At 44.9% G+C, this 24,662-nt stretch overlaps 1 protein-coding gene across 1 annotated transcript; it reads left to right on the top strand.

Moving 5' to 3' along the window:
* Positions 1-962: 962 nt before the first annotated feature.
* Positions 963-20,292, top strand: LOC143768862 (cysteine-rich motor neuron 1 protein-like). Its single transcript, XM_077257487.1, has 4 exons — positions 963-1,283; positions 3,941-4,120; positions 17,531-17,664; positions 17,973-20,292. The coding sequence occupies exons 1-3, from the start codon at positions 995-997 to the stop codon at positions 17,659-17,661; spliced, it is 600 nt and encodes a 199-aa protein (XP_077113602.1). The 5' UTR covers positions 963-994; the 3' UTR covers positions 17,662-17,664; positions 17,973-20,292.
* The last annotated feature ends 4,370 nt before the right edge of the window (positions 20,293-24,662 follow it).

Genomic DNA, 24,662 nt, shown 5'->3' with positions numbered 1-24,662 from the left:
ACGATAGGCAGTGCGAGCCTGTTTATAGGGTCTCTATCATGACCCGGTCTCTCAGGTTACTGCTTCACCTCAGACTTGATGTGGGCAATTGACATACAGTCCTATGCCCTCTGGTTCTGTCGCGCGTCCTGGAGAACAACACGACCTCAGGCTCCCGGTACCCGGTTGCTGCACTCTAGCTTCTAGTGTGTCCTTCCACTGTTCCCATCCTGAGCCTCTTTCTCCTCTGTGCTTCTTCCCTCTAAGCTCCTCCACTATTCAACTCTTTCAAGTCTCACTCTTTCCAGGGGTTGCAGCTCCCTCGTGGCTGCTGGGCCCCTCCGTCTGTTCCAGACGTCCTACTCCTCTCCTCTCTCAGAATGGCTGACTTCTCCTCCACACCAGGATACATAAAGTCTAAGGAAGCTCCCCTGAATGCGTGTCCTGAACTTCTCCTTCTGGCCTAGATTTAGATGTGTTGAATGTGAGTGCCTTACCTGATAGAAAGAATGTCCCTTGCCTCCAAGCGTGACATCACCCTTCCCGAACGGAAGGCAACATCACTGTAACAACTGGTTACCTGGGGTGTTACACCAACACTTCTGGTTTTGCTGCAGAAAAATCTGCTGCGGATTCCTAGTGTGTGCACACAGCCTAAGTGGAACGACTTACCAAATTGAACCACGGTGCTGATTGAGGACCTCAAAAACATTGTCAGAAGAAACATTTTTTTTACATTTTATTTTGACAGTTTAACAGGGCGGATGCAGTGTATGCTCAGATGTTAATTGTATAAATGTATTTTTCCCGTGAATAGTAATCAAAACACAAGAGAGTGATTGGCTGCACTCAGTTCCTTTTCGTTTGCCGGGGTCAGGTCAGTGCCCCCAGCTCCGCTTACTGTGCCAGCTATTGTGCAATGAAGTCGTTAATCTTTAAAAGCTTTTTTGGCTGAAAGTTTTACTTGGACAAGAGACAGACAGTAGAAGCTAAGCTCCAGTGCAAGTCAGTGACAATGATGCTGTTTTTGTTTTTGGCTTTTATTTTTTCATCCTTTTGCCAGCCGGCAGAGTCGGCTTACAACTGCACAGCATGCGAAAAAAGACAATGTCCACCAATGATAACGCCCTGCCCTGGAAATCATGCCATAGATCCATGTGGGTGCTGTCAACATTGTGCCAAGCAAGAAGGAGAGATCTGTGGAGGCTCGGACTGGGAATATGGTTATTGTGACAATCGCTATAAATGTGCAGCGATCAATGGCACGGGACTAGTAGAAATCCCCAACATAGGAGTCTGCAAAGGTAAATTTTTTATTATGGAGAAATAGAACTAGTGACAGTCCATATGGCTGCTATAGGGCACAAATAATTTACTAAGGAACTCTTTAAGTAAAATTTAATGTTCAGGATCCTCATCCTATTACCTAGTGACGACAAAGAGCATCGCTTTCCGTGGAGGACCCGGCACTTCTGTACAGTAAGTTGACTATGTAACACTTTAATATTCCTGCGGAGGTGCTGTGGAGAAACTGAACACTTTCTGCTGGGTTTCCTCTCAATAGACTACGACATATCTAAAAAGCTACAGTCCTGGACATAGTGCATTTTTTATTTTTTTATTCTATGTCCGATGATCTCACACCGTGATCTTATTATTTATTACTCCTGTAGTGTGCTTCTTGTTATACATAGTGGAACATTTAATACAGATTACTAGGAGCCAGGCCTCCACAGAGGAACTGTAGATAAGACAAGTTTCCAGGGTTTGGTAGTCAGACCTGGAGTCTTTAGAAAGTGGAAGACTATTGACAAGCCAGATATAATGTCTGTTGCCCACTTATTAGGATCTGTGAGCAAAATGTGGTCTATGTCACACTTAGCTACTGGACACCCTATAAGGTCAGATTGCAGCATATATAGAGGGGGGATTGTGACCTAATCTAAAAGCAGCATAATGTAGACATAGAGACCCTGATTGTATTGATGTGTCCTTTACTCGACTGCATGTTATACTTTTCATATAATCACTGTCATTTCAACAGGAGATATCAGCAAAGATGGGCGAACCCGAGCAGTAAAGTCTGGCGTCCATACCGAACACCTACTGTTCAGGCACGGACACTGAACACGGACTGCACCAGGAAGTCTGTGTTACTGTTCGGGATCCTCCCCCCCGAACACCGGGTGTTTGTCAAACACCACTTCTGATTGGCGACAAAATCATCACCACCGGCAAGACAGCCATGGTTTCCAGGCTGTCAAATGACAGCGTGAGCCCACAGCAGTGATCGGAGGTGTAAAGTTTACTTCCTGTCATTGGTGTCAGCTGATGGGACTACTGCTACAGTCATCAGCTGACGCCTACTGCCGCGAATAACAGTGAGAGAAGGAGCGGCTGATGGGAGTATTTTCAGCCGACGCCTGCACTGTAAATAAGTAATAATAATAGTAAAAAAAAATGACATGTGTTCTCCTGTAGTTTTGCTAACCAGGCGGTCAAAACACACAGCTGGGGGCTGCAACTCTCACCTGTCAGCATTAGCAAGGCTGGCTATCAAGAATAGAGTTGTCCTCACGCCGTATTTTTCAATTATTTAAATAAATAATTTTAAAAAACGATGTGGAGTACCCTCCCATTTTTGACAATCAGCATTGCCAAACCAGACAGCTGGAGGCTGGTATTCTCAGGCTGGTAAGGGGCTATGGATATTGTTCCCCCCAGCCTAAAAATAGCAGCCCGCAGCCGCCCTGAAAAGGCGCTTTGCCTGGCTCTTCCCACTTGCCCTGTAGCGGTGGCAATTGGGGTTCATATTTATGGGGTTGATGTCACTTTTGTATTGTCCGGTGACATGAAGCCCACAGCTTAGTAATGGAGAGGCATCTATAAGACACCTACCCATTACCAATCCTATAGCTGTATGGTGAATAAATACACAGTTGCGGGATGCTAATTTTAAGCTGGGGGGCCAATATCCATGGCCCCTTACCAGCCTGAGAATGCCAACCCCCAGCTGTCTGCTTTAGCAAGACTGGTTGTAAAAAATAGGGGGGACCCCCACACCCTACACGGTTTTTTTTTAAATTATTTAAATAATTTGAAAAAACGGAGTTGGGACCCCTCTATTCTTGATAACCAACCTTGCTGAAGCTGACAGCTGAATGTTGCAACCCCCAGCTGTCTGTTTTGTCTGGCTGGTTATCAAAAATACAGGGGAACCCATACCATTTTTTTAAAATTATTTATTTACAGCACAAGTGCCGGCTGATGAGTACTCCCATCAGCCCCTCCTGCTCTCACTGTTATTAGCGGCAGAAGGCATTCGCTGATGGGAGCAGTAGTCCTATCAGCTGACACCAGTGGCCGGAGGTAAGCTTTACACCTTCGATCAAAGCTTCTGGCTCACTATGTCTTTTGACAGCATGGCAAACACTGGATGTTTGTCCCCCCATTCAAGTCAATGGAGTCCGGGAACGGGTCTGGGTATTGATCTGGTACCCGAACCTGAGCTTTTTGTTACTGGTTGGCCGAACCTGCCTGACCCAAACATCCAAGTGTCCGCCCATCTCTAATCACTAGAGGACTAGTAAACCTGCTGCCATGTTGTCCTTCACATTCATGAGCTCTGCATCATCCCACCCCATTCACTGATTGGCAGCTTTCTGCCAATGCACAGTGTACAACGAAAGCTGCCAATCAGTGGTGTGGGCGAGGTTATACAGAGCTCAGCATTCAGAGAAATCTGCATCAGATAAAACTGTGATTTTAGCAAAACTGGAACAAGCAGCCCAGTAAGTGACACATTGCTGAAATCAGGGCCACTGCCCCGATATCATGATGCTGACAGATGGGGCAGCAAAATTCTGCTGACAGATTCACTTTAAATAATACATGAGTTTTATATAAGGTGCAGATGCAAAATACATCCAAATCATTGGAATCTTCTTTTTCTCTATTACAGATATGCCTGGTTACGACAGCCCATCACATTATGCGTTAGATGATGATGAGAACTGTCCAAAGCAAACTGGTTGTTATAAAGTTATGGGGACATGTGCATGTGTAACTAAGCGTACATGCATACCAAACTTCAGCATATCCAGCTACAACCCTGTAGATTGTAATCCCAGATATGATAATCGTAAGTTTATTAAGGGGAACCCATTAACAACTTTTACCTCCCGAATAATTTATATGACTGTGTAGCCCTTTAAAATAGAAACCAATCAATCCTTTTATGATCCCAAAGTTCTGCTTCAGAGCCGAGAAATCATGTGTTGAAGCTCAGGCTGGAAGTGAATTGTTGCGTGATGACGCACTTACAGCTTCTTAGCCTCACGCTGTACTTCCTAACTAGCAGCACCCTCCACCGGCTGATTGACAGGTCAGTAACCAGTGTACCAGAGCAAACGACCTGTCAATCAGCCAGGGGGAAAGGAGCAAATTGATTGGAAATACAGCATGAGTCTGAGAAGCTGTAAGTGCTGTTGTGAATTCTGCTCTTGGGCTCCCTCCGGTGGTTGTTGGTGGTAGTGCAGTTGTCTTGGGGTTGTAATCTTGGGCAGGTGTTTCTGCTGATTGCAGCTCTACTTGGTATTTAGGTGTGCAGGATCCATGAGTCCTTGCCAGTTGTCCATTGTTCTTGGAGGGATTGCATCTCTCTCTGGTTCCTCATGCCCTGCTGCCAATTCAGCTAAGATAAGTGTCTGGTTTATTGTCTCTGTTCACACTTGCATTGTGCTTTGCAATTCAGTGCAATTCATTGTGTTTTTGTCCAGCTTAGACTTTGTTTGGATTTTTCAGTCATGCTGGATTCTCAGGAGATGCAGATATACTTTCTATGTCTTTAGTTAGATGTAGAATATTTGTATTTTCTGCTGTGGATATTTTTAGGATTTTAATACTGACCGCTTAGAATTCTGTCCTATCCTTTTCTATTTAGCTAGAAGTGCCTCTTTTGCTAAATCCTGTTTTTCTGCCTGCGTGTGTCTTTCCTCTTATACTCACAGTCAATATTTGTGGGGGGCTGCCTATCCTTTGGGGTTCTGCTCTGAGGCAAGATAGAATTCCCATTTCCATCTATAGGGGTATTTAGTCCTCCGGCTGTGTCGAGGTGTCTAGGACGTGTTAGGTACACCCCATGGCTACTTCTAGTTGCGGTGTCAGTTTAGGGTTTGCGGTCAGTACAGGTACCACCTACTCCTGAGAAAGTCTCTCATGCGGCTCCAAGGTCACCGGATCATAACAGTACAACTGGAAAACAATGAGTTAAATGCATCTCAGAAGAAGGGAAGAAAGGTGTTGAGCCATTTTTTTTTTCTGTAGTCTGTTTTGTCTCTTCTTCCCTCTTTTCCTCTGGGTGACTGAGGAGTCTTGTGTGCTAGCATGGATGTTCAGGGATTGGTTTCTCGTGTAGACCAGCTTGCTGCTAGGGTACAGGGTATTTCTGATTATATTGTTCAGACTCCGCTTTTGGAGCCTCGGATTGCTACACCTGATTTGTTTTTTGGGGACAGGTCCAAATTTTTGAGTTTTAAAAACAACTGTAAACTGTTTTTTGCTCTGAAACATCGTTCCTCTGGTGATCTGTTATGAACAGGTGGTTTAGCAGCAACATGGGACGAGCTCTGGAGGAGGTGGTACCTGTACTAACCACAGTTCCTGAGCTTAGCACAACACTAGAAGTAGCCGTGGGATGTTCCTGTACTCCCTAGACACCTCGTCACAGCCGGAGAACTAACTACCCCAAAAGATGGAAACAGGAAAGCTATCTTGCCTCAGAGAAAATTCCCAAAGGATAGGCAGCCCCCCACAAATATTGACTGTGAGTGGAGAGGGAAATGACATACACAGAATGAAACCAGGATGTAGCAAAGGAGGCCAATCTCGCTAGATAGATAGGACAGGACAGAATACTGTGCGGTCAGTATTAAAAACTAGAAAAATCCACCATAGAGTTTACAAAAATCTCCACACCTGACTAAAGGTGTGGAGGGTAAATCTGCTACCCAGAACTTCCAGCTTAACTGAATAACTCCATAGTGACAAGCTGGACAAGAAAAAACATAGAATGTGCAGAACGATTAAGTCCACAATATGTGGACAGCAAAAGAACAAGCAAGGACTTATCTTTGCTGAACTGGTCAGATTATCAGGGAAATCCAAGCAGAGATGTGAATCCAAGCAGGAACCATTGACAACCGGCACAGGCTGAAGGTTAGAGCCAGGACAAATAGCCGAGCCAGAATAGACGATCAGTGGAAGCAGCTGCTGACTGCTAACTCCAAGGAGCAGCAGTTCCACTTAAAACCACCGGAGGGAGCCCAAGAGCAGAACTCACAAAAGTGCCACTTACAACCACCGGAGGGAGCCCAAGAGCGGAATTCACAACAGTACCCCCCCCTTGAGGAGGGGTCACCGAACCCTCACCAAAGCCCCCAGGCCGATCAGGACGAGCCAAGTGAAAGGCACGAACCAAATCGGCGGCATGGACATCGGAGGCAAGAACCCAAGAATTATCCTCCTGGCCATAACCCTTCCACTTGACAAGATACTGAAGCCTCCGCCTCGAAAAACGAGAATCCAAAATTTTCTCCACCACATCTTCCAACTCCCCCTCAACCAACACCGGGGCAGGAGGATCAACCGAGGGAACCACGGGCACCACATATCTCTGCAACAAAGATCTATGGAAAACATTATGGATGGCAAAAGAGGCTGGAAGGGCCCAACGAAAAGACACCGGATTGATAATCTCAGAAATCTTATAAGGACCAATAAACCGAGGCTTGAACTTAGGGGAAGAAACCTTCATAGGAACATGACGAGAAGATAACCAGACTAAATCCCCCACCCGAAGCCGGGGACCAACACACCGACGGCGGTTAGCAAAACGTTGAGCCTTTTCCTGAGACAACGTCAAATTGTCTACCACATGTGTCCAAATCTGCTGTAACCTGTCCACCACAGAATCCACACCATTTGTCTGAGGATGGAACGCCGAAGTAAAAGACAAATCAATGCCCATCCTAGCACAAAAGGCCCGCCAAAACCTAGAAACAAACTGGGAACCTCTGTCAGACACAATATTCTCAGGAATGCCATGCAAACGAACCACATGCTGAAAAAACAATGGAACCAAATCGGAGGAGGAAGGCAATTTAGGCAAAGGTACCAAATGGACCATTTTAGAGAACCGGTCACAAACCACCCAGATAACAGACATCTTCTGGGAAACAGGAAGATCCGAAATAAAATCCATGGAAATATGCGTCCAGGGCCTCTCAGGGACCGGCAAAGGCAAAAGCAACCCACTAGCGTGGGAACAGCAAGGCTTGGCCCGGGCACAAGTCCCACAGGACTGCACAAAAGAACGCACATCCCGCGACAAGGAAGGCCACCAAAAGGACCTAGCAACCAAATCTCTGGTACCAAAAATCCCAGGATGACCAGCCAACACTGAACAATGAACCTCAGAAATTACCTTACTAGTCCATCTATCAGGAACAAACAGCTTCCCCACTGGACAGCGGTCAGGTTTATCAGCCTGAAATTCCAGAGCATCCTCATTCCATTTAGTGAGCACAGACCATTTTCTAAATTTCTGGCAGTATAATTCTGCTGCTTCCTGACCCTGACATAGGGCCAACAAGGTTTTTTCCGCATGATCCACAAAATTAGGTTCGTCATACAATAATCCGAGCACTTGAAAAAATGCGTCTACATTAAGCAATGCCGGATCCCCTGATTCAAGGGAGAATGCCCAGTCCTGAGGGTCACCACGCAGCAGAGAGATGACAATCTTAACCTGCTGAATGGGATCACCAGAGGAACGGGGTTTCAAAGCAAAAAACAATTTGCAGTTATTTTTAAAGTTCAAAAACTTAGATCTGTCCCCAAAAAACAAATCAGGAGTAGGAATTTTAGGCTCTAAAGCCGGAGTCTGGACAACATAATCTTGGATACTCTATACTCTTGCAGCAAGTTGATCCACACGAGAAAACAAACCCTGAACATCCATGCCAGCGCCAAAACCCTGAACCACCCAGAGATTAAGAGGAAAAAAAAGACAAAACAGACTGCAAAAAAAAAATGGCTCAGAACTTTTTTTTCCCTTCTTTTGAGATGCATTTACTTCATTTTTGGCCAGTTGTACTGTTATGAACAGGTGGTTTAGGAGCAACATGGGACGAGCTCTGGAGGAGGTGGTACCTGTACTAACCGCAGTTCCTGAGCTTAGCACAACACTAGAAGTAGCCGTGGGATGTTCCTGTACTCCCTAGACACTTAGTCACAGCCGGAGAACTGACTACCCCTAAAGATGGAAACAGGAAAGCTATCTTGCCTCAGAGAAAATTCCCAAAGGATAGGCAGCCCCCCACAAATATTGACTGTGAGTGGAGTGGGAAATGACATACGCAGAATGAAATGAGGATGTAGAAAAGGAGGCCAATCTCGCTAGATAGATAGGACAGGACAGAATACTGTGCGGTCAGTATTAAAAACTAGAAAAATCCACCACAGAGTTTACAAAAATCTCCACACCTGACTAAAGGTGTGGAGGGTAAATCTGCTACCCAGAGCTTCCAGCTTAACTGAATAACTCCATAGTGACAAGCTGGACAAGAAAAAACATAGAATGTGCAGAACGATTAAGTCCACAATATGTGGACAGCAAAAGAACAAGCAAGGACTTATCTTTGCTGAACTGGTCAGAATATCAGGGAAATCCAAGCAGAGATGTGAATCCAAGCAGGAACCATTGACAACCGGCACAGGCTGAAGGATAGAGCCAGGACAAATAGCCGAGCCAGAATAGATGATCAGTGGAAGCAGCTGCTGACTGCTAACTCCAAGGAGCAGCAGTTCCACTTAAAACCACCGGAGGGAGCCCAAGAGCAGAACTCACAAAAGTGCCACTTACAACCACCGGAGGGAGCCCAAGAGCGGAATTCACAACAGTGATCCCATTCAGCAGGTTAAAATTGTCATCTCGCTGCTGCGTGGCGACCCTCAGGATTGGGCATTTTCCCTGGAATCTGGGAATCCGGCCTTGCTTAACGTAGACGCCTTTTTTCAGGCTCTAGGATTATTATATGAGGAACCAAATTCTGTGGATCAAGCGGAGAAGACCTTGTTGGCCCTGTCTCAGGGTAAAGAAGCGGCAGAATTGTATTGTCAGAAATTTAGAAAATGGTCTGTGCTGACTAAATGGAATGAGGATGCTTTGGCGGCAATTTTCAGAAAGTGTCTTTCTGAATCTGTTAAAGATGTTATGGTGGGGTTTCCCACGCCTGTTGGTCTGAGTGATTCTATGTCTATGGCCATTCAGATTGATCGGCGCTTGCAGGAGCGCAGAACTGTGCGCGCTGTGGCGTTGTCCTCAGAGCAGATGCCTGAGCCTATGCAGTGTGATAGGATTCTGTCTAGAACGGAACAACAAGGATTCAGACATCAGAATAGGTTGTGTTTTTATTGTGGCGATGCTTCTCATGTCATTTCAGTCTGCCCTAAGCGTACAAAGAGAATCGCTAGTTCAGTTACCATCAGTACTGTACAACCTAAATTTCTGTTATCTGTGACCTTGATTTGCTCATTGTCGTCATTTTCTGTCATGGCGTTTGTGGATTCAGGCGCCGCTTTGAACTTAATGGACTTTGAATTTGCCAGGCATTGTGGTTTCCCCTTGCAGTCTTTGCAGAACCCTATTCCTTTAAGGGGCATTGATGCTACACCTTTGGCTAAAAATAAACCCCAGTTTTGGACACAGGTGACCATGTGCATGGTGCCAGCCCATCAGGAAGATTGTCGTTTTCTGGTGTTGCATAATTTGCATGATGCTATTGTGCTGGGTTTTCCATGGTTGCAGATACATAATCCTGTGTTGGAATGGAAGTCTATGTCTGTGACTAGTTGGGGTTGTCAGGGGGTTCATAATGACGTTCCTTTGATGTCAATCTCCTCTTCCTCCTCTTTTGAAGTTCCAGAGTTTTTGTCTGATTTTCAGGATGTATTCGATGAGCCCAAGTCCAGTTCCCTTCCACCGCATAGGGACTGTGATTGTGCTATTGACTTGATTCCAGGCTGTAAGTTTCCTAAGGGCCGACTTTTCAACCTGTCTGTGCCTGAACATACCGCCATGCGGAGTTATGTTAAGGAGTCTTTGGAGAAAGGGCATATTCGGCCATCTTCTTCACCGTTGGGAGCGGGATTTTTTTTTGTTGCTAAGAAGGATGGCTCCTTGAGACCCTGTATTGATTATCGCCTTTTGAATAAGATCACGGTCAAGTTTCAATACCCTTTACCTTTGCTTTCCGATTTGTTTGCCAGGATTAAGGGGGCTAGTTGGTTTACTAAGATTGACCTTCGGGGGGCATATAATCTTGTTCGTATTAAGCAGGGTGATGAATGGAAAACTGCGTTTAATACGCCCGAAGGCCATTTTGAATACCTTGTGATGCCATTCGGACTCTCTAATGCTCCATCTGTTTTTCAGTCCTTCATGCATGATATCTTCCGGAATTATCTTGATAAATTCATGATTGTATATTTGGATGACATCTTATTTTTTTCCGATGATTGGGAGTCTCATGTGAAACAGGTCAGGATGGTATTTCAGATCCTTCGTGATAATGCTTTGTTTGTGAAGGGGTCTAAGTGTCTCTTTGGAGTGCAGAAGGTTTCTTTTTTGGGCTTCATTTTTTCTCCCTCATCTATAGAGATGGATCCGGTTAAGGTTCAGGCCATTCATGATTGCATTCAGCCCACATCCGTGAAGAGCCTTCAGAAATTTTTGGGCTTTGCTAATTTTTATCGCCGTTTCATTGCTAACTTCTCCAGTGTGGTTAAACCCCTGACCGATTTGACGAAGAAAGGCGCTGATGTAACGAATTGGTCCTCTGAGGCTGTCTCTGCCTTTCTGGAGCTTAAATGCTGATTTACTTCTGCCCCGGTGTTGCGTCAGCCGGATGTTTCTCTTCCGTTTCAGGTTGAGCTTGACGCTTCTGAGATTGGGGCAGGGGCCGTTTTGTCTCAGAGGAATTCTGTTGGTTCCTTGATGAAACCGTGTGCCTTCTTTTCCCATAAGTTTTCGCCTGCTGAACGCAATTATGATGTCGGCGATCGGGAGTTGTTGGCTATGAAGTGGGCGTTTGAGGAATGGCGACAATGGCTTGAGGGAGCCAAGCACCGTATTGTGGTCTTGACTGATCATAAAAATCTAATTTACCTCGAGTCTGCCAAACGGCTGAATCCTAGACAGATTCGATGGTCCTTTGTTTTTTTCCCGTTTTGATTTCGTGGTCTCGTATCTTCCGGGTTCTAAGAATATTAAGGCTGATGCCCTCTCTAGGAGTTTTTTGCCTGATTCTCCTGAGGTACTTGAACCGGTTGGCATTCTGAAGGAAGGGGTGGTCCTTTCTGCCATTTCCCCTGATTTGCGACGGGTTCTGCAGGAATTTCAGGCTGACAAACCTGACCGCTGTCCAGTGGGGAAACTGTTTGTTCCTGATAGATGGACTAGAAGAGTGATTTCTGAGGTTCATTGTTCTGTGTTGGCTGGCCATCCTGGTATTTTTGGTACCAGAGATTTGGTTGGTAGGTCCTTTTGGTGGCCTTCTTTGTCGCGTGATGTGCGTTCTTTTGTGCAGTCCTGTGGGACTTGTGCGCGGGCCAAGCCTTGTTGTTCCCGTGCTAGTGGATTGCTTTTGCCTTTGCCGGTCCCTGAGAGGCCCTGGACGCATATTTCTATGGATTTTATTTCAGATCTTCCGGTTTCCCAGAGGATGTCGGTTATCTGGGTGGTTTGTGACCGGTTCTCTAAGATGGTTCATTTGGTGCCTTTGCCTAAATTGCCTTCCTCTTCTGATTTGGTTCCGTTGTTTTTTCAGCATGTGGTTCGTTTGCATGGTATTCCGGAGAATATTGTGTCCGACAGAGGTTCCCAGTTTGTTTCTAGGTTTTGGCGGGCCTTTTGTGCTAGGCTGGGCATTGATTTGTCTTTTTCTTCCGCATTTCATCCTCAGACAAATGGCCAGACCAAGCGAACTAATCAGACTTTGGAAACTTATTTGAGATGCTTTGTGTCTGCTGATCAGGATGATTGGGTGGCTTTCTTGCCATTGGCCGAGTTTACCCTTAATAATCGGGCTAGTTCGGCTACCTTGGTTTTGCCCTTCTTTTGTAATTTTGGTTTTCATCCTCGTTTTTCTTCGGGGCAGGTTGAGCCTTCTGATTGTCCTGGTGTGGATTCTGTGGTTGACAGGTTGCAGCAGATTTGGGCTCATGTGGTGGACAATTTGGTGTTGTCTCAGGAGGAGGCTCAGCCTTTTGCTAACCGTCGTCGGTGTGTTGGTTCCCGGCTTCGGGTTGGGGATTTGGTCTGGTTGTCTTCCCGTCATGTTCCTATGAAGGTTTCTTCCCCTAAGTTTAAGCCTCGGTTTATTGGTCCTTATAGGATTTCTGAGATTATCAATCTGGTGTCTTTTCCTTTGGCCCTTCCGGCATCTTTTGCCATCCATAATGTTTTCCATAGATCTTTATTGCAGAAATATGTGGTGCCCGTTGTTCCCTCTGTTGATCCTCCTGCTCCTGTGTTGGTTGATGGGGAGTTGGAGTATGTGGTTGAGAAGATTTTGGATTCTCGCTTTTTGAGGCGGAGGCTTCAGTACCTTGTCAAATGGAAGGGTTATGGCCAGGAGGATAATTCTTGGGTTTTTGCCTCTGATGTCCATGCTGCTGATTTGGTCTGTGCCTTTCATCTGGCTCGTCGTGATTGGCCTGGGGGCTCTGGTGAGGGTTCGGTGACCCCTCTTCAAGGGGGGGTACTGTTGTGAATTCTGCTCTTGGGCTCCCTCCGGTGGTTGCTGGTGGTAGTGCAGTTGTCTTGGAGTTGTAATCTTGGGCAGGTGTTTCTGCTGATTGCAGCTCTACTTGGTATTTAGGTGTGCAGGACCAATGAGTCCCTGACAGTTGTCCATTGTTCTTGGAGGGATTGCATCTCTCTCTGGTTCCTCATGCCCTGCTGCCAATTCAGCTAAGATAAGTGTCTGTTTTTTTGTCTCTGTGCACACATGCAGTGTGCTTTGCAATTCAGTGCAATTCATTGTGTTTTTGTCTAGCTTAGACTTTGTTTGGATTTTTCAGTCATGCTGGATTCTCAGGAGATGCAGATATACTTTCTATGTCTTTAGTTAGATGTAGAATATTTGTATTTTCTGCTGTGGATATTTTTAGGATTTTAATACTGACCGCTTAGAATTCTGTCCTATCCTTTTCTATTTAGCTAGAAGTGCCTCTTTTGCTAAATCCTGTTTTTCTGCCTGCGTGTGTCTTTCCTCTTATACTCACAGTCAATATTTGTGGGGGGCTGCCTATCCTTGGGGTTCTGCTCTGAGGCAAGATAGAATTCCCATTTCCATCTATAGGGGTATTTAGTCCTCCGGCTGTGTCGAGGTGTCTAGGACGTGTTAGGTACACCCCACGGCTACTTCTAGTTGCGGTGTCAGTTTAGGGTTTGCGGTCAGTACAGGTACCACCTACTCCTGAGAAAGTCTCTCATGCGGCTCCAAGGTCACCGGATCATAACAAAGTGCGTCACCATGCTTGTTTTCCTGCAGCGGATTCATCATCAATTTTGTTGCCTTTCAAGTATAGAGAGTGGGACACTTCCTTTCCCAGAGAATGGAAATGTCACTCCTTTGACTGCTTCAAGGTTTCTGAACCCAGAAGTGGTTACAAAATGGTGGCACAAGATGGAACTGGTGCACTTGTCTTTTGGACATGATTACACATTATGTTCATTTTACGGTGCACTTTGGCGACTTTATTTAGTCAGATTCCAGGTGTAATACACCTGAAAATGGCGCTGCGGGGACATACCTTCAAGGGTATGTTCACAAAGAGTTTTTTTCATGGATTTTAAAGCTGATCAGCGTCAAAAGACTCTAGGTGTCCATACCCTAATCCTTGTCAACAGCTTGTATGAGACACTATATTTGCATACTGTCCCTTACTTACCAGTGTGAGCCTCATTCTAAATTATTACTTGTTCAGGGTTTTTTTTTATCCAATCCCTGTTGACCAATAATTAAAATATATTGTACTTCTGAGAGTTCACTGCTACACAAGATGTCAGTTTGGATCATGTCCTTCATGGGCTTAATAGGGGACATTCAGTTTTCCATTTATACGGTATATGACAAAAGTGAGTACACCCCTGACATTTTTGTAAATGTTTTATTATATCTTTTCATGGGACAAAACTAAAGATCTGACACTTTCATACAATGTAAAGTTGTCAGTGTACAGCTTGTATAAAAGCGCAAATTTGGAATTCCCTTTAAATTACTCAACACACAGCCATTAATGTCAAAACCTTTGGCAACAAAAGTGAGTACACCACTAAGTGAAAATGGCCAAATTGTGCCAAACTAGCTGGTTTCCTTTCCCAGTGTCATGTGACTCAGTGTTACAAGGTTTCAGGTGTGAATGAGGAGCAGGTGTGTTACATTTGTCGTTATGGCTCTCACACTCTCTAATACTGGTCACGTGAAGTTCAACATGTCTCCTCATGGCAAAGAACGCTCTTAGGATCTGAAGAAAAGAATTGTTGCTCTACATAAAGATGGCTGACTCCCCCGGAAGAAGGCTGATGCAGCCGAAACGTGCGTAGGGGCTCTGGCACCATCAGACCTGAGGTAATAATAATATGATTGTTTAACCCTATAGTTCATGCCATATGGGAGTGTGTATATTATGGGAACAGCGCTTATATGCCACTGGGCGTAATAGGTTTATATTTCATTGGAGAAACATATATATGGCAGTAGGGATAATAATATAAACATATGCCTCGGGTCTATGGTGCCATTTGTATTGGTACACATCATCAATGTTGTCTTCTGTTATTTTCAGTTCTTAATAAAGTTTGGTATTTTTTGTAATTTGAGGTCTGATTCGTACACTTTTTTTATAGGTTATATAATTTGTTTGTATGGGACCGGTATGGGGTTAAACATCTCCTGACGGGCACAGGGATTATTTCTTGCTCTTAAACCTGTGTTTTTGTTTGTCTGTTTGGTTAAAATAAAGATGGCTGAGGCTATAAGAAGATTGCCAGCACCCTTATACTGATCTGCAGTTTGTTGGCCAAGACCATACAGTGGTGTAACAAGATGGGTACCACTCAGAACACCGGCCTCACCATGGTCGACCAAAGAAGTTGAGTGCACGTGCTCAGCGTCATATCCTCAATGTTGTCCCGTGAAAAGATATACGGTAATAGAATATTTAAAAAAATGTCAGGGGTGTACTCATTTTTGTGATATAATGCAAATAAATACAGCAGGTGGAATAAGTATTGAACACGCCATCAATTTTCTAAGTAAATATATTTTTAAAGTTGCTATTGACATGAAATTCTCAGCAGATGTCGGTAACAACTAGTGTTGAGCATTCCGATACTGCAAGTATCGGGTATCGGCCGATACTTGCTGTATCGGAATTCCGATACCGAGATCCGATATTTTTGTGATATCGGGTATCGGTATCGAAACAACATTAATGTAAAAATGTGTAAAAGAGAGAATTAAAATAAAAAATATTGCTATACTCACCTCTCCGACGCAGCCTGCACCTTACCGAGGGAAGCGGCAGCGTTCTTTGTTTAAAATTCGCGCTTTTCTTTCCCTTACGTGAGTCCCGGCTTGTGATTGGTTGCGTGCCGCCCATGTGACCGGGACGCAACCAATCACAGCAAGCCGTGACGTAATTTCAGGTCCTTCAGGATTTTAAAATTACGTTCCGGCGTTGTGATTGGTTGCGTCGCAGTCACATGGGCGACGCAACCAATCACAGCAAGCCGTGACGTAATTTCAGGTCCTTAAGGATTTTAAAATTACGTCCCGGCTTTGTGATTGGTTGCGTCGCAGTCACATGGGAGACGCAACCAATCACAAGCCGTGACGTCACGGGAGGCTGGACACGCGCGCATTTTAAAATGGGCGCGTGTCCAGCCTCCCGTGACGTCCCGGCTTGTGATTGGTTGCGCCGCGATCAACCAATCACAAGCCGGGAGGCTGGACACGCGCCCATTTTAAAATTTTAAAATGCGCGCGTGTCCAGCCTCCCGGCTTGTGATTGGTTGACCGCGGCGCAACCAATCACAAGCCGGGACGTCACGGGAGGCTGGACACGCGCCCATTTTAAAATTTTAAAATGCGCGCGTGTCCAGCCTCCCGGCTTGTGATTGGTTGACCGCGGCGCACAAAATGAGTGAGGATGAACTAAACCAAACAAGGGGAAACTGCCAATGTTGTCAAAACATCAATTGTTGCATAATAAGTTTGGTCGAATTTGCAGGATGTGTCTCACATTCCCATGTATCACCTCTCAGCTGATGTATTATACAAGCCTCCCGGCTTGTGATTGGTTGACCGCGGCGCAACCAATCACAAGCCGGGACGTCACGGGAGGCTGGACACGCGCCCATTTTAAAAAGCGCGCGTGTCCAGCCTCCCGTGACGTCACGGCTTGTGATTGGTTAATGGCGGCCATGTTGCCGGGACGCGGACCAATCACAGCAAGCCGTGACGTAATTTCATCACGGCTTGCTGTGATTGGTCCGCGTCCCGGCAACATGGCGCCGTGACCAATCATAAGCCGGGACGTCACTGGAGGCTGGACACGCGCGCTTTTTAAAAAGCGCGCGTGTCCAGCCTCCCGTGACGTCACGGCTTGTGATTGGTTAATGGCGGCCATGTTGCCGGGACGCGGACCAATCACAGCAAGCCGTGACGTAATTTCGTCACGGCTTGCTGTGATTGGTCCGCGTCCCGGCAACATGGCCGCCCTGACCAATCACAAGCCGGGAGTTCACGTAACCAAGTAAAAGCGCGAATTTTAAACAAACAACGCTGCCGGTTCCCTCGGTGAGGTCCAGGCTGCGTCGGACAGGTGAGTATAGCAATATTTTTTATTTTAATTCTTTCTTTTACACATTAATATGGTTCCCAGGGCCTGAAGGAGAGTTTCCTCTCCTTCAGACCCTGGGAACCATCAGGGATACCGTCCGATACATGAGTCCCATTGACTTGTATTGGTATCGGGTATCGGTATCGGATTGGATCCGATACTTTGCCGGTATCGGCCGATACTTTCCGATACCGATACTTTCAAGTATCGGACGGTATCGCTCAACACTAGTAACAACCCATCTAATCCAAAACGGGCAAAGAAATCAAACCACAGATGTCCATAAATTGTTATGTGTAGTAATGAGAAATGACACAGGAGAAGAGTATTGAACACAAGAAGAAAGAGGTTACATCATCACACGCAGAGGCCGTATAATCCAAAAATAGACTTTTTGGATTATATGGCCTCTGCGTGTGATAAATGATTTATTAAAAATCTAAAAAATAAGCAAATTTCCCCGGTGACGAGAAGGCATGACTGTTCTTGTGTGATTCATCTGCTCCAAAAAGAATAGGGGGGGATAAAACCAATTTTTAGTTATAATGTGTTTTATCTTCTATCATTCTTTTTTTTTTAGCCTACGATCATGTGTTTGTATATCGCTGCACCAGCTATGGCTGCGACCTTGTGGACGGCGAATGTAAATGTGAACGTGGCATATGTGACCGTAATTTGAATACAAGGATAAACAGAGTTGCCACAAAGTGATAAGTATGATTTTACTTCTCTATCTGAGGTACATACTCATGCAAAGTATGGGTCTATATTACCCTACGATGGGTGTTCAAGTAAGAAGGACTCTTCTGTACCTTCTCATGGTGGCTCTCTAATCATTCAATAGGGTAATTACCTACAGTATCAATCAGGTCAAAATTTTCACTCCCAAATTTGCAAAACAAGATGGGGATTGGGTTGGTCACTATGGGCAGTATCTATAATTTTGGCTATTATAAGACCAACTATGAATTTTTGAAAACTTAAGGGTTAGTTAGGATATAATTACATCTGTTCTGTTACAGGAGAGCGGCTGTGTGCCAATGTGACCTGTCCTGAAGAAGAGCCACTGAAGTGTTCACATGATTCTGTGGCCACAAAACCCCATACTCCTTATGGGCAGTGCTGTCCGACTATACCCAGCGAGTGCACGTGCAACTTCAAATTATGCAATTACAATTGCCCGGACGGAAGAAGAAAAGTAATGGCTTGGGAATCAGATGGTATTCCTGGAAGATGCTGCGATAAATTTCTATGCTTACTGTAAACCAAGAAAAGGGATATCTATTTCATATAGATCTCACTTGCATATATACTCCTATATAATTATATACAGTTAGGTCCAGAAATATTTGGACAGAGACAACATTTTTCTCATTTTGGTTATAGACATTACCACAATTTAATTTTAAACAAAACAATTCAGATGCAGTTGAAGTTCAGACTTTCAGCTTTCGTTTGAGGGTATCCACATTAAAATTGGATGAAGGTTTTAGGAGTTTCAGCTCCTTAACATGTGCCACCCTGTTTTTTTAAGGGACCAAAAGTAATTGGACAGATTCAATAATTTTAAATAAAATGTTCATTTCTAGTACTTGGTTGAAAACCCTTTGTTGGCAATGACTGCCTGAAGTCTTGAACTCATGGACATCACCAGACGCTGTGTTTCCTCCTTTTTGATGCTCTGCCAGGCCTTCACTGCGGTGGTTTTCAGTTGCTGTTTGTTTGTGGGCCTTTCTGTCTGAAGTTTAGTCTTTAACAAGTGAAATGCATGCTCAATTGGGTTGAGATCAGGTGACTGACTTGGCCATTCAAGAATATTCCACTTCTTTGCTTTAATAGACTCCTGGGTTGCTTTGGCTTCATGTTTTGGTCATTGTCCATCTGTAGTATGAAACGACGACCAATCAGTTTTGCTGCATTTGGCTGGATCTGAGCACACAGTATGGCTCTGAATACCTCAGAATTCATTTGGCTGCTTCTGTCCTGTGTCACATCATCAATAAACACTAGTCACCCAGTGCCACTGGCAGCCATGCATGGCCAAGCCATCACACTGCCTCTGCCGTCTTTTACAGATGATGTGGTATGCTTTGGATCATGAGCTGTACCAAGCCTTCGCCATACTTTTCTCTTTCCATCATTCTGGTAGAGGTTGATCTTGGTTTCATTTGTCCAAAGAATGTTCTTCCTGAACTGTGCTGGCTTTTTTAGATGTTTTTTAGCCAAGTCCAGTCTAGCCTTTTTATTCTTGACACTTATGAGTGGCTTGCACCGTGCAGTGAACCCTCTGTATTTACTTTCATGCCGTCTTCTCTTTATAGTAGATTTGGATATTGATGCGCCTACCTCCTGGAGAGTGTTCTTCACTTGGTTGGCTGTTGTGAAGGGGTTTCTCTTCACCATGGAGGTTATTCTGCGATCACCCACCACTGTTGTCTTCCGTGGGCGCCCAGGTCTTTTGGCATTCATGAGTTCACCAGTGCTTTCTTTCCTTCTCAGGATGTACCAAACTGTACATTTTGCCACTCCGAATATTGTAGCAATTTCTCGGATGGGTTTTTTCTCTGTTTTCACAGCTTAAGAATGGCTTGTTTCACCTTCATGGAGAGCACTTTTGACCGCATGTTTACTTCATAGGAAAACCTTCCAAATGCAAGCACCACACCTCAAATCAACTCCAGGCCTTTTATCTGCTTAGTTGAGAATGACATAATGAAGGGATTGCCCACACCTGTCCATGAAATAGCCTTGGAGTCAATTGTCCAATTACTTTTGGTCCCTTGAAAAAACAGGGTGGCACAGGTTAAGGAGCTGAAACTCCTAAACTCTTCATCCAATTTTAATATGGATACCCTCAAATGAAAGCTGAAAGTCTGAACTTCAACTGCATCTGAATTGTTTTGTTTAAAATTAAATTGTGGTAATGTCTATAACCAAAATGAGAAAAATGTTGTCTCTGTCCAAATATTTCTGGACCTAACTGTATACTCATATATCCACAGCTAATATATACACTATAATCAATAGCTTAAAATGGCTCACATAAACTGATATAAGCCAGACAGACTGTTTGGGGATTTCCAGCCAAAAGCGGAACAGCACCAGATGTATTAAGTGATGATCAGATGTCTCAACTTTGTCCTAGATGCAGACAGCTACACTTTAGTTGCTTAATCAGCATGTGCGTTAATCACAATATTCCATATATATTTAGATAACCAATAACAGAGGAGCTAGACAATATGGTAATTAACTAAACACCCCTAACCACCTCCTTTCTATGTGTAATTATAAAACCATGCATGTACAATAAATCATCAGTATTGGTGGAATGTTATTATCACAATGGTGTGCAGTCTCATTCTTGAGCGCTCAAAATACTCAGTCTAATTTCGAACGTCCGCAGCACACACAGGGATAGATTTATCCAAACCAACTTTCCAAAACATCTTGCACCTTCCAGCGGGGCAATGGACGAAATGCACGGGGACCCTGCTGACCGGAGAGACGGAGGTGATGGACACGGCCTTGGTTCACAGGACGGAGACTGCGCAGCTCCATAAGTAACGTAAGAAAATGTTATCATCTTACCTGAAAGTCTCCTGTGCCCAGTCTGGGTCTATACCTCTTGCCGGTCAGGTGGGGTCACCACCGCATTCCCAGGTAGTGTAAAAAGTCCAAGCCCGTATCCAAACTGTGGGATATAAGTCAAGGTGTCTGCTGTGTGCCGTCTATGTGTTCCATTTTTGTGTAGATCCGGGAGACAGTTGGATTGTTTGTGGTGGCTGGGTAACAGACGGCAGGAGGTCAAATCGCTCAATAAGTTATTGCAGGATTCTCGTGCATAGGACCGACAGGTAGTCCCGGGACAGGTAGTTCCAGGCTCCAGGCTCAGGGAGTGATAACTTAGAGGGCTACCACAGATTCCCGTAGCGCCAGCGAGCCAGTTAGGATGACCGGACCGGGTCGGTAGGATCTCCACTTGTTGTGCTTGTCACTCAGGCGGCCCGGGAACAGGTGTGCCCAAGGAGATTGACAGTAGTTTGTTCCCAGTGCAGCTAGCACCTGCCACAGAATAATAAAGAGGGCATCGGTTTCTCCCGGACGTCTGTATCTGTTTTTGTTCATGTCATGTACTGTTGCTTTAAGTGCATACAGTTGTAGAGGGAATTTTTTTTTTCTTTTCTGCACTTCCCCTTCTGCTGTTAGCAAAGATATATCCATTGTAAATCACACTGTCACATCTGTTTTTGCTGTTTTCTGTTTCTACATTCTGAGATAAGTGCTAGCTACAGTGTAGCAATTTTTGAAGAAGTGTAGCTAAGTGGTATCGGTGACTTGCTGTGAGCTACTTGTTTTTAGATATATGACTTCAGTGACTTTGGATACAGCAGCATAAGAAAGGGGAAGTGTGTGTGTCTGACTTCATTTGAGCACAGACAAAGTGTTAAAAAAGCCGTTTTAACTTTATACCCTTTGAAGTTTTTCCTTCTGTATCAAAATTTTAAGTTTTTTGTTTTTGTACCAAGTTTTTGATGGTTTTCTTTTCCTTTTTATATAAACTTCTTGTACCAGCTTTTTTGAAAGTTTTTCTTTTCTTTTTTGTTTTTTTATACCAATCTTTTCATACAAACTTTTTTGCAGTTTTTTCTTTTCTTTTTTCTTTATTTATATACCAATCTTTTTGAAGTTTTTTGTTGTTGTTTTTTTTTCCCTTTTTGTTTGTTTTTTATTTTTGTTTTTGCCATGGGGAATAAGGTGGCTAAGCAACAGGAGGGTCTTTTACTTCCTGAAGAAACCCCCCATCCCCCCCAGATAGTGGCAGAACAGGAAGGTGTTAAGTATGTGAAGAATTTTAAAAGGTATTAAGTATGTGAAATCCATCAGAATGGCAGAATTCAAGCTGCGGAATGGTGTGTTGAGAAAGGAAAATAAGAGAAGTTAGCTGATGTTAAATTGCTGAATGCTAATACCTGGTATAAAGTAGCAGCAAACTTACATAATTTAGGAGGTACAGAAAGATATGTGAGCAAATCAGGAAGTGATTTTTCTGTGTATAAGATGGGGAAAGGTATTAAGCCATCAGTGCCTACCCATACGGGGACGGGAGATATTAGACATGTGCAGTCTGCTCTCAACAGAATCCATGGTATAGGGAATTTTTTGCACAGTATGTGGCATGTCCCGTTCCTCCCTACAGGGAGAAGGCATCATTGTTCCAACCATACCCTCTCAGACTGCACAGAGGGGGGAGGAATTCTCTTCTCTATCCTCCTCTTTCTCTGTCACTCTCTCTCTCCTCCTTGTTCACTCTCTCTCTTTTCCTCTCCTCCTACATCTTCTCCACACCTCTATCCTCCTTCTTCACTCACCCTTTTTCTCTCCTCCTTTTCTCCTCCTTCTTCACTCCCCCACCACACCTATCTCCTGCTCTTCCTTCTCCACACCCATCTCCACACCTTCTCTCTCTGCACCACATCTCTCTTTCTGCACCACACCTCTCTTTCTGCCCCACACCTCTCTCCTCCTCCTCTGTCTTCTCTGCCACAGCTACCTTCTCCTTTTACACACTCTTCTTCTTCGCCGGCTGGGCCAATGCCCAATTCAACTAGTGTGGTGCCTCTGTATTCAGTGCTTACAGGCACAGTCTAGCTATTGCCAGTTGTGATATCGGGGGAAGAAGGTGAAAATTCCCCTACACACAATGCAGTAGGCAACCCCCAGACACATCAGGCAGCAGACAGCTCAGCCCTGGGTGCAGAGAGGGGAGGACTGACATCACCATCTGTTGATAATGTACAACTACAGCACCGGTCAGAGCTGCCTACATTCACACCAACATAGAACTATAAGCCTATGCTTCAGCAAGGGGGGAGACATCTTCACACAAAAAGGCAACTTCTAAGTCCAAAATCAGCCAGTGTATGACCCCAGCACACGCTATCACAACTATTCCTCTGATGAAGATGAGGAGGGAACATCATACATGCTGCCTAGTACTAGGAAAAGAAACCCACAGGCACCAAGAATGCAGGGGCAGATAGAGGCACCGCCACTACACTATGTACACTTCACCCCATGCCATTTTACTAAAGAATGTAGCAGAACCAGCAAACATATGCAGCCACCTGGAATGATCTCTGGGCCGTAATGTAAATAAAAGCAGGTGATGTATTCTGGCCAATCATGAAGGAACAATTCAAACTTCCAGCAGAATTAGGGTATGTGTCCACATTCAGGATTGCATCAGGATTTGGTCAGGATTTTATGCAGGTAAAATCCTGACCAAATCTTCACCTGTGGTGACTGGCAGGTCACCTACGTTCTCCTTGCGTTGTTTCAGCAATGCAAGGACATGCTGCGTTCTTAAAAGACGCGCCGCATGTCCGTTTCCGCGGGTATGCCGGATGCGTCTTTTAATGCATAGTGGAGACGGGATTTCATGAAATCCCCTCCACTATGCTGTAACATCTGGACGCTGCGTGTTTGACGCTGCAGCTCAACGCAGCGTCAAACACGCAGCGTTTCCTGAACGTCGAAACATATCCTTAGATGTACCGTGCCTACAAGTAGTATTCAACCCCCTGCAGATTTAGCAGGTTTACACATTTGGAATTAACTTGGCATTGTGACATTTGGACTGTAGATCAGCCTGGAAGTGTGAAATGCACTGCAGCAAAAAAAGAATGTTATTTCTTTGTTTATTTTTTTTTTAAATTGGGAAAAGTTTTTCAGAGGGTCATTTATTATTCAACCCCTCAACCCACCAGAATTGTTTGGTTCCCCTAAAGCATTAAGAAGTAGTTCCGGCACAAAGAACAATGAGCTTCACATGTTTGGATTAATTATCTCTTTTTCCAGCCTTTTCTGACTATTTAAGACCCTCCCCAAACTTGTGAACAGCACTCAAACATGGTCAACATGGGAAAGACAAAGGAGCATTCCAAGGCCATCAGAGACAAGATCGTGGAGGGTCACAAGGCTGGCAAGGGGTACAAAACCCTTTCCAAGGAGTTGGGCCTACCTGTCTCCACTGTTGGGAGCATCATCCGGAAGTGGAAGGCTTATGGAACTACTGTTAGCCTTCCACGGCCTGGACAGCCTTTGAAAGTTTCCTCCCGTGCCGAGGCCAGGCTTGTCCAAAGAGTCAAGGCTAACCCAAGGACAACAAGGAAGGAGCTCCGGGAAGATCTCATGGCAGTGGGGACATTGGTTTCAGTCAATACCATAAGTAACGTACTCCACCGCAATGATCTCCGTTCCAGACGAGCCCGTAAGGTACCTTTACTTTCAAAGTGTCATGTCAAGGCTCGTCTACAGTTCATGATCACTTGGAGGACTCTGAGACTGACTGGTTCAAGGTTCTCTGGTCTGATGAGACCAAGATCGAGATCTTTGGTGCCAACCACACACGTGACGTTTGGAGACTGGATGGTACTGCATACGACCCCAAGAATACCATCCCTACAGTCAAGCATGGTGGTGGCAGCATCATGCTGTGGGGCTGTTTCTCAGCCAAGGGGCCTGGCCATCTGGTCCGCATCCATGGGAAGATGGATAGCACGGCCTACCTGGAGATTTTGGCCAAGAACCTCCGCTCCTCCATCAAGGATCTTAAGATGGGTCGTCATTTCATCTTCCAACAAGACAACGACCCAAAGCACACAGCCAAGAAAACCAAGGCCTGGTTCAAGAGGCAAAAAATCAAGGTG

Source organism: Ranitomeya variabilis, chromosome 4, assembly GCF_051348905.1.
Source record: "Ranitomeya variabilis isolate aRanVar5 chromosome 4, aRanVar5.hap1, whole genome shotgun sequence".
NCBI lineage: Eukaryota > Metazoa > Chordata > Amphibia > Anura > Dendrobatidae > Ranitomeya > Ranitomeya variabilis.
This window is presented reverse-complemented; position numbering and strand designations above follow the sequence as displayed.